We start from the raw sequence: 14,912 nt of genomic DNA, 5'->3' as shown, positions 1-14,912 counted from the left end.
AGCCGGATATTCACGTTTTTTGCCATAGGTCCGGCTCTGCCCCTATCCCCCGCGAATCCGGAGGGAGAAGTGTACTTAAAGTTTTTAAAGATAAAAGGTAGAAATTAACATTTTTATCGGCTGTCATTTTGGAAATTTATTTTCAACAGTACTGTCACAAAATCATCTGTACTACATTAAAATGAAAAATGAATTTAAGAGAGATCCTAAGTCAAAGGAAGAAGTCTGAGTATGAAATAACAGGCAAACAAACAAAGCTTTATTCAACAACTGTTTTATTGAAGCACATTAATTTTTCATAAGTTTTCTTTCCATTACAAGATTGTATCCGAGTCTACACAAAAATAAATTAAGACAATTTGCAAACTTTAAATAACACAAAACATTGTTAGCCCTTAAGATACAATTCTATTCAATCCAAAATGTAAACTTTTATGTAAAACAGGTAATACTAATCAGACCCCCTCCCTCCACATCTTTTAAAGCAGCATTTCAAATGTCAGCAGAAAGTTGGCTGGTGAATGTTCCCCACACAGGTGCCTGGTTATAACATTCATACATTTTTATTTGCACTAGACAAATGGCATTGGCATCCTGAACAGTATAATGTACAGTTTTGGAAACTAACCCTGTCATTTAATACTGCAGATGAGACAATATTAATGGCTATGTATATTTCTTAACCAGTGCTACTTTTTTACTGTTAACAAGCTAGAGATCACTAACTTAGCACCCAGCCCACAACTGTGAAAGTGCATAATGCTTCTGGTGCTGTGCCACTCTCTTTCCTACAGCAGATCAAAGGACATTTTCCATGAATACTTTTGCCAAACATCACTAAGGGCTCCTTTTACAAAGGCGTGCTAGCGGTTTAACACACATAATAGCATGCACTAAACCGCTGGACGCGCTAGCCGCTACCACCTCCTCTTGAGCAGGCGGTAGTTTTGGCGTTAACCCCACTAGCGCGCCTTTGTAAAAGGAACCCTAAATGTGCACTTGAATTAAGCTGCATGCAAAAATATATGCATAAAATAAACTTGATTTGCAACTTTTTGTGTTGGATTTTATAAATCTACCCTTCACAATTAGAAAAATGCATAATGAAATAGGAAAAAAAGAAATTAAGGTTTTGATTTCATTAGAGATTATGATTGGCCCATTATTCCGAGTAGAAATATTCTCTACAATTTCTATGATTGCCTCTTTCCTCCTTTACAAAGCCACAGTAGAGAGTCCCAGTTTGGCAAATGCAACACAGCCCATAGGAACTGAATGGCCTGTGTCACATTTGCTGCATGGGAATCACTACTTTGTTAAAAGGGACAGATCGGTTTTCCATGCATAGTCTCCTCCCCCTAATCAGCTTGCTTTCTTTTTCCAGTGGATACAAACGCATGTTGTTGTTGACCCCTGCAAAAATTTTAACTCAGGGAAAAGGATGGGCAATTTTCAGACAACTTACTTCTGAAAATTGCTCTCTGCGCTATATAAATCCAAATGGCTTATGCTCCCTACAAATGTGTTCCATAAAACCTGAGGTAAGTTGTTTCTAGTTCACTGAGCTTTGGATTAGAAATGAAAATATCACCAGAATTACATCAGTGAACAAATGATAGAAAACTGAGGTAGTCAGTTCAACTTTTTTGTCCCTCCTGCGAAGGAGGAAAGAATACCTTTGCACCACCTTCAGCTCAAATTGCATTACCACCAGCAATGTTTATGGCTATCTCTGAAGTGAACAAAATTTGATCTTCCTAACCTGTGAAGTGCTCAGAATATCAGTATCTGAAGATAAAATATATTCAGGGAGTTTCTCCTAGATTTCCTCTCTCAAAACTAGCTGTTCTCTGGCCCACTAAGACCCATAAAACTGCTCAAATCCAATTTACTACTACTATTTTTTTTTTTTTAGTTTTGCTGCATCAGTTAAGAACATAAGAATAGCCTTACTGGGTCAGTTCAATGGTCCATCAAGCCCAGTAGCCCATTCTCACAGTGGCCAATCCAGGTCCCTAATACCTGGCTAAAACCCAAAGAGTAGCAACATTCCATACAGAATCTCAAAGAACAGCAAGATTCCGGAATCCCAGAGAGTAACATGATTCTAGAATCCCAAGGAGTAGCAACATTCCATGCTACTGATTCCAGGGCAAGCAGTGGCTTGCCCCATGTCTTTCTCAATAACAGACTATGGACTTTTCCTCCAGGAACTTGTCCAAACCTTTCTTAAAGCCAGCTAGGAGGAAGAGATTGTTCAGCATGTAACCTGGTGGTATTAAGCGGATTAGCTGAAGATTCTGCATATTGGAGATCAATTTGTCCCAAATGTAGTGGGCATTCTACTCAGAGAACTGCCTTAAGCATATCATTCAATGCTCCACAATCAACCTATCCTCTTTCATTTTCAAGAGAAAAGCGCAATTAAGAAAACAATCCAGACTACTGTGCTTCGCTGTATGCCAATCACACACACATGTAAACAATGTGGGGAAACATAAAAAGATCAAGTCCTAAGTCATTCACAGATACAAATATCAACTATTTCATAAAGTACAAAACACTCACTTTAGTTGAACCAAAAAAAAAAAAAAGCATTATTTTTCAAGTATAAAAAGCATCATGTTGGATGATGCCATTGAAATACTATTTTATTGCACACAATTAAAAGGGATAGTATTTACTGATTAAAGCAAAACTGTTTTGTATGAAGTTGAGCTGGGATTCGATGAAAGGTTAACAGGGTAATTCCATTAAAAGCAATTCATTATTGTCCTCAGACCTTTGAGAGACAGGCCACTAAGGGCTCCTTTTTCTAAGCTGTGGTAGCATTTTTACCGCATGCTCTAACCTCTGCGCTATGCAGAAAAACTAATGCCAGCTCTATGGAGGCATTAGCATCTAGTGCACGCTAAAACCACTAGTGCAGCTTAGTAAAAGGAGCCCTAAATCTTTTCATGTTGTCATAAAAACCTCTCCTGTGTCAGGTAACCAAAAACAGAAAAATCAGCCAACTTGTGGGTTTTCCTTTTTGCTTACTAGGCTGTAAGATCTTTACAAAATTCCAGTTGCTATCACTGGTAAAAGAAATTTCAAAGCTATACATGAGAGGGAAAGGGAATGGGGCTTCTACACTGCCTTTTTGGGGTTACACATTCAAAGCGGTTTACATATATACAAGTATTTATTTTGTACCTAAAAAAAGTGTCAGTCAATCTTCTAATATGTTGTCTCTCTGGTATCTAGAAACCTGCTAGAGGCTAAAGAACAAGATTTAGGGGATGAGTTTGCCTTTGGGAAAGTTTCTGAACTTTGGCATTTTGAAATTAGCAGAAAAAGTTCAGAATTAAAAGGTTTGGTTACATAATCCCAGATTGGTGTGTACCAAGCAAAGCCCGTTAATGGAATGAGTGTTAACGACATTATATTGCAAATGGACAACAGTGCCGCTTATAGAGAAAAGTAAAACAGAAACGAGTCACCTTTTATCAACTAAACCCAAAGTGCGTCCTGTGCATGTATGCCTCTGAGTATACAATTCATTAAATGGTAAACATCATCCACTCTCCATGGAACATAAAATACTGTAGACAGAAGTCTGACAATGTATGTTCCTATCGCTTTAGCAGGCTAGGCAATTAATCTGCTGAATACCCTAAAAATATGGCAAGGATCTGTTTGCAGCAGCAGCAGCAGCAGCAAACAGTTTTCCACATGCCACATACATCTCGGTAACTCCTGCTTCCATTCCAAGCCCCACAGCCATTGTAAAGGTTTCCAAAATGACCCTGTGCAAGTCTACAGGAGTACTCTTACAGATAAAAATGTGACAGCATTGTCAGGGATAACTGATGCCCTGGTTTTACTGCAAGAGGACCGGCACTTATGTGAGGTAACTCTGCCCTGGCTCCGTTTCAGTATCTACTTTCCTCTTGCCATAAAGTTGCTATGAACTGAATTCAAAAGTAGTCACTGTCACACACCAACAGCTCTTTTCCAAGCCTCTGCTGTCTCCAGTAAGGTGCTCTTTGATTCAAAGAGTGCAAAATCTCTGCAGATTTGTCCACATGCATGTCTCGTGGTCTAGTTATGCACACACAGGAGAATTCCCAACAGCAGAGGAAGCAGGTTAATCAGCAGCAGCCACAAGGTCACGACCAGACTCGAGGAACGAGAGCAGAGATCTACATTTAAAAACCACAATGTTACTTACTGAACACGTAAGAGAATCATATAATTGAAGATGTGAATTCCAAAACCTAATACATTTTTTATTCATACCGGAAACACTGCCTTTATAGATAGCCATAGGATGCGTGAAATTTACAACAAAAGACATTTATTTGTAAGCTATATAATTATGTTGAGAATTCTTGAAAATAAAAAATTGCATTTATCCAGAAAACAGTTTTTCATACTTAATTGTTCGTTTCTATAAATACTACATAATGTTCCATAAATTAGTTTCATCGTTTGACTGATCCCATATTTCTTATTTCTGTTCCTTTGGAACAGTTCATTCAGAACCTGCTCTTATTAGGCCTGATCCTCCGTCTCCTTTTTAAATCCCTCCTTCTAGTCCAGCCACTGTGGTGACCCTTTAGCCAGGGTATCCATCAACTATGCTAAACTACTCAGATATAGCCTTTTCTTCATATTTTGGTCATCTAGTTACACCCCTATGCTGTCAAATGCAGGTAAGTGTTATCAGAAGACATTTTTTGATCAGGTCAGCATTAACAGGAAGGAAAAAGAAAAAATGTTCTAAGCACAGATTACTCTAACAGGAAATTTAAAAAAAACAACAAACCTCATACTTTTACAAGCAAGGGAGAAAAGGGCTAACATAACCTACCCATGTAGGTCTTGGCTGCGTTAGAGGCTTGGTTTAATTTTTTTGATCAGCTTAGGATAAGATGCTAACACTGAAAAGTGTTTTATATTTTTTATCGCTATATATGTTTTCACTGGTTACTTCCTTCCTCCCCAAATATTCGAGTACAATCAGCATTGGACGATTAGGTTCTTACCTATGTTAATCTTCTCTGGAGTCTGTACTTATGAACTTATGGTGTTCAATCCAAATCTGTGAACTGGATTTTGCACAAGTGATATGCATAGCTTTCAGCACCTCCCACATTGGCAGTTTAGTGCCCCCTTCAGTTTTGTCCAAAGCAATCGATCACCACTGGAATAAAACACAAACAAGAAGAGGCATGGGGAACTTCCCTGCCAGCATCATACAGTTAGTTCTGTTTTGCTCTGCAGCTTATAAGAAAACAATTAGTAATAAACATGAAAAACATGCAAAAAAAACGTAGCAGGAATAATAGCCATCCTGCTGTGTGCAACAAGCACTAACACCAATGGAGCCAGAGGCTGAATAATGCACTTACATATACAGGACAATCTTATCAATTGGCCATCTGGCTAGCAGAAGAAGCATTTTGGGCTTGGAAGTGAGAAAGATCCGAGGCAGAAAAGCAGGCCTTACTTAGGTAAACAGAGGGTGGGCTGTACAGACTCCAGAGATTAACAAAAGTAACAACCTAGTCTTCCATTCTATTACATCTCCTCTGGAGTACGTGTGTATGGTGACATACTACAACAATGGCAATGTGTAGGGTGGGACAGAAGAGCGTGCCTGTAATACTGAGGCCCCAAAGGCGGTATCCTATTAAGCCACCAAATCTACTCTGTAAAATCTTGTAAAGGTATGAAGAGAAGAACAAGCTGAAGAGACTGATCGAGACTCAGCCCATGAAATGCGACATTCCTGGTAGAGTGCGCTCTCAGGGAAACTGGCAGCTGCTTTCCACAGGCGATGTAGTTGATGAGATGGCCATGAAAATCCATCTGGCAATATAAGCCTTGGATGCTGGCTTACCACGCCTGGACCGACTAGTCAGAACAAACAGATGGTCAGAAAGATGAAAATCATTGGTTCTTTCTAAGTACTGAAGTAAGGCACTTCACACATCCAGTTTCTATAATATCTTATCCTGTTTATCTGATCCCCTGGGTTGAAAAAGCAGGAAGACGAACCTCCTGGTTGACATGGAAATCAGAAACAACTTTCAGAGGGTTACTCCCACCTCCAAGATCCTGAGAAAGGGTTCTCTACAAGACACCTTGCAGCTCTGAAATGCATCTTTGAGCAACTCAAAAGGGGTTTTAGTAAGGCTCTTCAAAACTGTGTTAAGGTTCCACATCAGAAAAGGAGGACATAATGGTGGTCTTAAACAAGAGCACACATCTGAGAAATCTAGCCACGTTCAGATGAGCTGCAAGTGAAACTAAATCACTTTGTACCCTGAAGCATGAGAGGCCTGTTACTTGTACCTTGACCAACTTGCAGGCAATGACCACCGGAATGGGAGCACATAGCAGCTCCATCTGGTCTCTGTCACACCACTGTTGAAAAGTCTTCCAAGCCTTAGCATAGGCCGCCATAGTAGATGGCATTTTAACCCGCAAGATAGTTAGAATAGACTCTTTGAATTAGCGCTGGAGATTCTCCATAGGAACTGGTTCCTGACTGAGAAGAACGTGATGAAGAGGAAGTTTGAGGCCCCTGTTCCGCTGAAGATGGATGAGATCTGCCAAGGACAACATTTGAAACTTTTCTTTTACTAAGAATTAGTTCAAGTCCCTTAGTTATAAGATTGGATGTAGACCTCCCTTCTTCTTTGGGATAAGAAAATACCGGGAGTAAAAACTCTGATTCTTTTGAGCAGGGGGAACAATCTCTATGGCATTTAAAATAAATTATAGATTCTATCTTCCAAAGAAGACTCTCTTGGAGGATGATTTGGAGGAATAGAGATGAAGTGAAGAGAGTAACCCTGTTGAATGACTGAGAACTCAGTTTTTATCAGCTTCCAACATGGATGGTATTGGAGCCTACCTCCAATTGGCTGAGGAAGAGAGAGAGAGAGAGAGAGAGAGAGAGAGACAGACAGACACACACAGACAAAGGCTATGCTTTTGAGGAGCTGCCGGTTGAGACTTTTGGATGTTGCTGTTGCTTTTGCTTCTTCTGCTGAGGTGGAAGGGAAGCAGAAGGTTTGGTAGAATAGCGCCTCTTACTTGAAGAGGTAGTTTAGTTGACTGACACGCTGAGGGAGGTTTATTCTTTGTTCTGACCAAAGCATTCCAATTCTTTTCATGATCAGTTAACTTTTGTGTGGCCACTTCAATGGAATCACCAAACAGTTCTTCTCCCAAACAGGGAATATTAGCTAATCTGTCTTGGAGGTTGATGTCCATATCTGAGACCTCAACCACACCAGGCGTTTCATTGCCACTGACACAGCAGATGCTCTAGATAACTCAAAAGGCATCATAAGCAGACCTCACTAAATACTTTCTTGTTTGGAAAAGAGTGCGAAAGATGTGAAATTCCTGAAGATGATGTGCAGGAATATATTTGTCAAAGGAAGGTAGTTTTCATACTAGATGTTTCATATAACAAGAAATGTAGAAATTATAATTAAGGACCCTGTTCGCCAACATAGAATTTTGATAAAGACGATATCCAAATTTGTCCATAGTTTGCCACTTCTTGTCCAGATGGTGCCGAAGCATAGACCTTGAAGCAAAGGACTTTTTCAAAGTTTATTCCACAACTAAAGACTGATGTTGAAGCTGTGGTTTATTAAATCCTGGAGAAGAAATTTTATAAATAGAATCTAGCTTTTTCGGAGTTACTGCATTGGTCAAGGTTGTTTCCCAATTCTTATGAAGAGTCTCTTTGAGAATACCATGCAGAAGCAATTCTTTGGGAGGCTCATAATAGTCTAGTACTGAAGGCAGAGTCAGATTCTAATTTAACAGGCAGGTCTTTGCCTAGCTGCCTAATATATTTGGTAAAAGACAGTCTTTTTGTAGATCTGGTCTTTGGAGGAATTTTCTGAGGAAACAGTTCTGAAGGGGTGTCTTAACAGTTGCAGAACCAGAGAGATCACCCTCTGAAACAGACTGTAAATCAGAATCATAAAGAAGCTTTGGAGAAGGTGTGCGTCGAGGGGATAGATGTTTTCTATGGCTTCGGTACCGATCTAAAGAAGATGAGGAGGAGGTCCGGTGTGAAGCTCCTTTTCGCTTTGATGTATGTGACGGGAGATTGGACTTCAAACATCGAGTAGTAGAAGAAGAACGTCGATGTCTCGAAGAAGTGGATCAGTGAACCGATGGAGAACTGGACCTTTGATGTGATTGATGATCGATGTCAAGGAGTAGAACGTCGAGTCGAAGATCAATGATGACTCGAAGATCCATGTCGATGTTCTGCAGGAGTTGACTGCGATACCATGAGGCCTTGTGACAGTATGCTCAAATTGGGCTTGATACCGAGGGCGTCAATGTAAATGTTGGTGCAAGGAGTTTGAAAATATCACCAAAACAGCTCATCGAGCTTCTCCCTAAAAGAAAGCACTGGTACATCTGGCTAATCTGCCAGTACCATCGGTGCAGTGTCTTGCCTCAGAGAGGGTGAACTTGATGAGGATGCATACCTCAAAGGAGAGACAACCTGCAAGAGTGGACGTTGCTGCTTGGTCTGCATCAAGGGACTCTATGCTGTTGTGACCTGTGACGCTGACTGGGAAGCTGGCAGCTTCTTAGCTGACTTCCATAATGCTGCAAGATCTTCCGATACCGATGTTGATGGTTGTGAGGTCTTTTGAGTATCCATGGCCACACCAAACAATTTCTCCTGCTGAAGTTGATGACTTTTGATGGAGCTTCAATGAGAGAAATAGGCCTCTGGAAACCTACAGCACTTTTTAAAAACCCATTAACGGTTTCCAACATGGATGGAAATATAGCTTCAGCAAAATTAAACTCAATTTTGTCAGAAAAAAGAAGCCACGAAGGCCGAAGTAAAAAAAAAAAAAAAAAAGAAATGAAATAAACTTTCTTTTTACCGAAGAAAGAAAAAAAGAGTAGAGAAAATAACAGAAAAACCCCCCACAAAGGGGGAAGACAAGGCAAAAAACTGAACAGAGTTCAGGTCAAAACAACTTCTTTACTCCGTGGAAAACGAAGAACTGAGGAATCATGAACCTACGTCGGGCAGGAAGGCACTCACGCATTCGCAGTGCGGGCAGTTGCGAAGTTTCTAAAAACTTAAAGTGGCGATACACTTTTAAAGCTGTCCATACCGGGGCTCCATGAATGATGTCACCCACATGTGAGAATAAGCTGCCTGCTTGTCCTGGGATAATGACTGTTATAGAAGTATTTAGTTATTTCAATGACATTAGTCTTTATTTCTAGGACACTGAAGTATTTGGCTAGGAGGTGCAGCAAATGAGCACTTCTAAATTTCTTCTCATCTTTGATACATTTGCAGCATTGTCTGTGACAAAACTGCATACCAGACATTTGAATTTTGTTTATATTTTATTATAGTTTTTGCAGCTACTTTCTGTAAGTATTCTGTTGTATGTACATTTCATGAGGTATCAAGCATTTTATTACATGAGAGCTTGGGAGAGTGATTGGGAACATGCAATACCCCTAAACATTTAGAAACTATATGGTAGGATGTGTCCTCTTTAGGGATAGCAGCTTCTATTGTGGAAAATGGGTACTACGTACTACTGCATTGGTACTACACCCCAGTACTGTCAGCAAAGATATGATGGGGCAGAGAGGGGCTCTGCTGGAGAGTGTGTTGGGTGGCGGGGACCTATTTGCTATGTAGTGCGAATGTATGTAGGTGCGAGTTTTTTGGGAGTCTGATTTGGGAGAAATAACTAGGATCTTGTGTAAAGATGTACCTGCATCTTGGTGTCATGCATTATCTTGGCATGAGCTCAATTTGGAGCAGGGGAATCCAGCTTTTGTAAGCTGGCTCTCACAGCTGCATGTCTTGTGCTTGCAGCTCAATGGAACCAACCTGTGTCACCGATTGGCAGATGGTAGTACAGAAACTACAATAGTGGAAGCATTTGTTATCAGCTCACTGCCCTCCAACATGGGAGGAACATAGCTATGATCAAATTTGGAGGAACTTCCTCTTAGGAACTTAGTTTTTGGATTTTGGAGAGGGGGGTAGAGAGATTATTCGTAATAATTTCTGTTTGCTCTCTAAGAATTAGGCTTAGGGGTTTGGATGGGAGGTGGAAGGGGAGGGTAGAGTATATAAGTTGTGTAGATTGTGTGTGTGTGTGTGGGGGGGGGGATAGACGCTATCAAATGTGCTTTTTGTTTATGTGACCGTTGGCTGCTTTATGAGCAGGTTTGCTTTTATAATGATATTGTTGCAGTGTTTGCTTCCTTTTGTACTGATTCTGCATTTCTCAATAAAAATCTTTTTAATTAAAAAAATCCAATTTAAATAAAAGAAAATTTGATTTAAATAAAAAAGATCCAATTTTTATTTTTAAAATCATTGTTTTTTATCCACCCTGCTGTCCCATTTCTACCTTTCACGATGGGGGCACACTTACCAATAGGGCTGACCCTTGTCTTGTTGACAGAAGGTGGATCTCGTTCCGGAGGACAGGATTCACAAAAGTCCAAACAAGCAGGGCAGATCAGATTTCCGGTGTATACCCAGTCATTCATCTCAATACTGATTTCTAAGATTTGACCTGCACGACTACATAAATAAGCTGTGGCCCTGAACCAAATTTTTAAGCCTTGAGAAGAACACGAGATCTTAAAAACAACAACAACAAAAAAGACAGACTTGTGTGAGCTACAGAGCAGACATCCAGATGCAACCCAAAGATCTTTCTTTTCTTTAATCAACACTCACTTAGAAAAAAATACAGTAGTAAAAATATTTCCAGAGTGACAAAATGTATTGCAAATTGCCGTGTAAGAACAAAACACTTAGGGCTCCTTTTTCGAAGGTGCGCTAGCCATTTTAGCGCACACACTGGATTAGCACACGCTAGCCGAAAAACTACCGCCTGCTCAAGAGAAGGCAGTAGCGGCTAGTGCGCGTGGCATTTCAGTGCGCGCTTTTGCATGCATTAAGGCCCTAGCGTGCCTTTGTAAAAGGAGCCCTTAAACATCTATCCTCAAAAAGACAGATCTGTGCCATCAAGTTTCGTGTTATGGAAAGATATAGAGAAACTTTAAGGACAAATTAGTAAACTGCAAACTAGTGCTGCCCGATTCAGAGAAAAATATTTTGATTAGATTCGATTCACCCTGTTGAATCGATTTTTCAATTCGATTCAATTCACCGATTCTCAGCTTCCATCCCCAGCCCCCAAGACTCACCAGCCCCCCTGTCGATTCTTAGCTTCCATCCCCAGCCCCCAAGTCTCACCAGCCCCCCTGCCGATTCTTAGCTTCCATCCCCAGCCCCCAAGACTCACCAGCCCCCCTGCCAATTCTCAGCTTCCATCCCCAGCCCCAAAGAATAAAAATAACATCCCCCAAGACTCACCAGCCCTCCTGCCGATTTATTTACTTACTGGACTGTTTGTGGAATCGTGGGGAAGAAAGGAGAATGGCGGGGAGAGAGACAGCCAAAAATACTCTTTGCTGCTGCTGAGGTCCGCTGCACGAGTTCTGCTCGCTCGCCGCACCCACGTCCTTTCGTTTCTTCTGATGTAACTTCCGGTTTCGCAAAACCGGAAGTTACATTATGATGGGAACGAGTCCGGCGGCCTCGTCTGGTGGTGAGAAAAAGCCTGAACTTGTCTTGGGGCTGAATCGTTGAGTCTGCTTTTTCACAAAAACGAACCGATTCAAACCGATTTGAATCGTGAATCGGGCAGCACTACTGCAAACACTTTCGTATAGAGTGGTTGTGCTAATCCAGAAACAACCCCCCACCACCACCACAATCAAATCAATGAAAATGTCACTGAATATTTCCTTCTGAAGCCAAGACAGCATTTTCTTAATAACTTAGAACCTAACACTATGGTTACCTGATAGCATCCACTACCCCAGTCAGGATAGGTAAGTTTCTTGGTACACTGTTCCATGGTAAAAGCTGATTTCTGTATTAGGCACACAGAGCTGGGTCCATATGTTTCTGCAGCATAGTTTCTAGAAAGGTCTGAGGAAAATCAAGTTGTATATAAGACAAGGTGCTTGACTTGAAAAGCAAATACGTACAAAACTCAAATGCATATCCAAGCACTTAATAGGCAACACTCAGCCATAGCCTTGTTGTAAGAAACTCACGGATGTAGCGGTATATAAGAAATAAATTACATTACATTACATTACATTGAGTGTGACGATAAAGAGTCAAAATCAAAGACAAGTTAGAGCCCTCCAAGGGTTTCAAAACCAGATACCAAGAAGTCAAATCAAACACAAAACATAATTGTGCACAAAAAATACGAAAAGTAGGAGAGAGGGGAGATATGCCACATTTAAAATGTCTCTGTGGTATTAATGTACAGGAGGAAAACAATGGAATGAGAGGGCATAGGAGGAAGTTAAAAGGCTGTAGGCTCAGGAAAAGTCTAAATACTTTTTCTGTATAAAAGGGTTGTGGATGCATGGAAAAGGCAGAGAGTACAGAGTCAGATGGCTTTGACATTTCTTAAAGCAGTATTGGGGGGAGCACTATTTGGCCTCCACTATCTCCAAGATCCTCATTTATACAGGAAGGTTTTCACAAGTTTCCTGATCTCTTTCAAAAGTGGATCTGCTTTTCTAGTTACTGGAATCTCCTCATTTGACAAACGAAGCACCCATAGAACGGAAATGCCAATTACAATAGGTTTTTCACCCGGACGAACTTCTGAGTTGCCAGCCTTTAGGTCATCCTCCCAATCAGCACTTTTTATTGTGGCATAATATCGCAAATAACTTTCCGGGCCGGCTCTGACCCACCCCCACCTCTCTCCTGCATCCTGGACCTTCCCTGGTAGTCTAGCAGCAAATGTGGTTATGGGAACCTATTCAAAGTTCTGAGTCAAGCACATTTAAAGTGTACACTTACAAATACTGAAAGCCAGTGTACAGCAGACCCTCAATATTCACAGGGGTTAGGGGCAGAGCCAGCCTGCGAATACTGAAATATTGCAAATAATTTTCAGGGCTGGCTCTGACCCACCCCCACCTCCCTCCTGCATCCTGGACCTTCCCCAGACCTTACCTGGTGGTCTAGCAGTGACTCGGGGCAGGATTGATCGTCCTACTCTCCTGCCCCGTGCAGAGCTGTCATCAAAATGGCTGCTGTGAGTTCTCGTTGTAGTGTACTTCATTGTACACTGTGGAAATACTTTTAAAGCAGGCTGCCTAGAAAAAGTTCCAAAAGCATGCCTTTTCAAAAGGCAACGGACGTATCTGTCTTTACAAAAATAGGCTCCTAGAATTATCCCCAATAATGCATAAATGCTCCTGTACAAACTTACACCTTCTCCAAGGTGAGTGTTACTATGTACGTGTACAGCACGTGATCCTGAGAAAGGGCTCTCTACAAGAGACAGCTTGCAGCTCTGAAATGCATCTTTGAGCAGCTCAAATGGGGCTTTAGTAAGGTCCTTCAAAACTGTGTTAAGGTTCCACGTCAGAAAAGGATGACACAGTGGTGGTCTTAAACAGAGCGTACCTCTGAGCAATCTAGCCACATCTGGATGAGCTGTAAGTGAAACTGAACCACTCTGAAGCATGAGAGGCCTCCTACTTTTAACTTGAGGGAAGCCACTGCCAGGCCTTTCTCCAGACTGGCTTGCATGTATTTTATACAAGTACACACCCCGGCACTGCCCTCTGAATGTCTATATATGAACCATCTGTGAAGGCAGAAAGAAGTACCTCCTGCCTGTCTGACAAAGCTCCATCTCTCTGGATGTAAAGCACGGCACCATGTGCACATTCACTCACAATTTTATAATGGTCATTTTCTCTATGTAAAATACACTTTGTATGCAGAAAAATGCTTTGGAAGTTACCTTCATGGGAATAATTGTTTTTAAAACAGGCCATCTATGTTGAGCAGCAAATATGTGCACCAGTTATACCAATTTTCAAATGGAAAGTGCATGCCTACTGTCTCTGAAAATTACCCCACTGAAACTACAAGCACACATTAACACAATAACTAGAAGACAGTTTCAGAAAAATTTACAAGCATACTTTTAGATTTTCAAAAGTATGCATATAATACCAAAGTATGTGCAAAATGGTATTACACGCATCCATTCAATTTTACAAAAAAAATCTGCATGCTTTTAAAATTGCCTCTGCATAAGTAAAAGTACAGGCCAACTAACCTGGCTGATTTTCTGGTACTCTACAGTCTGAGCCACGTTGATATCTCCCACTTAAATGCCAACTAAACTCTTGGCTGAAGGGACAAAAATCAGCTATTTCTACTGCTCCACCGTAATAGGGCAACTCTTCTGCTGGTACGCCATTAAGCTGATCAAAGTACTAGAATGCAAATATTGTAAATACATAGAATCACAAAAATACAAAATGCTCATGAAAAGCAGTGCCAAGTTATAACAACACAATATGGCAGGGGTGTCCAATGTCGGTCCTCGAGGGCCGCAATCCAGTCGGGTTTTCAGGATTTCCCCAATGAATATGCATGAGATCTATTAGCATACAATGAAAGCAGTGCATACAAATAGACCTCATGTATATTCATTGGGGAAATCTTGAAAATCAGACTGGACTGCGGCCCTCGAGGACCGACATTGGACACCCCTGCAATATGGGATCTATTCTAAACCTGTCTGACTAGCACCTGTATCCCAAAACAGAAGGAATGTACACACCAGAAAGGAAACCCTGCCAAAATGGCTGGCTAATATGTCTTTGAATTTATGAACTACAGTATTGGTTTCTGAGAATCTGCATAAAACTGAGAAGGCAGATAGCACATGAAATATTATAAGTACCGGTAGTTCTTCAGATGCATTTTTCCCCAATTGCATTAGTGAAGACTTAAATTATATTCCAGTTGATAGCCATGC

The 14,912-nt window shown here is 40.9% G+C and overlaps 1 protein-coding gene across 3 annotated transcripts in view; it reads right to left on the bottom strand.

Moving 5' to 3' along the window:
• Window positions 1–2,118: 2,118 nt before the first annotated feature.
• Window positions 2,119–14,912, bottom strand: part of LMLN (leishmanolysin like peptidase) — a 77,354-nt gene continuing 64,560 nt past the window's right edge. For 2 of the 3 annotated variants that reach the window (XM_033945116.1, XM_033945117.1), the window contains exons 14-17: window positions 14,205–14,364; window positions 11,901–12,031; window positions 10,458–10,668; window positions 2,119–4,184 (exon numbers count right to left, since the gene is read on the bottom strand). In XM_033945116.1, coding sequence (XP_033801007.1) covers window positions 4,084–4,184; window positions 10,458–10,668; window positions 11,901–12,031; window positions 14,205–14,364 — 603 coding nt within the window. In that variant the 3' untranslated portion in view covers window positions 2,119–4,083. The remainder of the gene's footprint in view (window positions 4,185–10,457; window positions 10,669–11,900; window positions 12,032–14,204; window positions 14,365–14,912) is intronic. The other variant, XM_033945118.1, reaches the window with a different exon arrangement.

This window comes from Geotrypetes seraphini, chromosome 5 (assembly GCF_902459505.1).
Source record: "Geotrypetes seraphini chromosome 5, aGeoSer1.1, whole genome shotgun sequence".
Lineage (NCBI taxonomy): Eukaryota > Metazoa > Chordata > Amphibia > Gymnophiona > Dermophiidae > Geotrypetes > Geotrypetes seraphini.
This window is presented reverse-complemented; position numbering and strand designations above follow the sequence as displayed.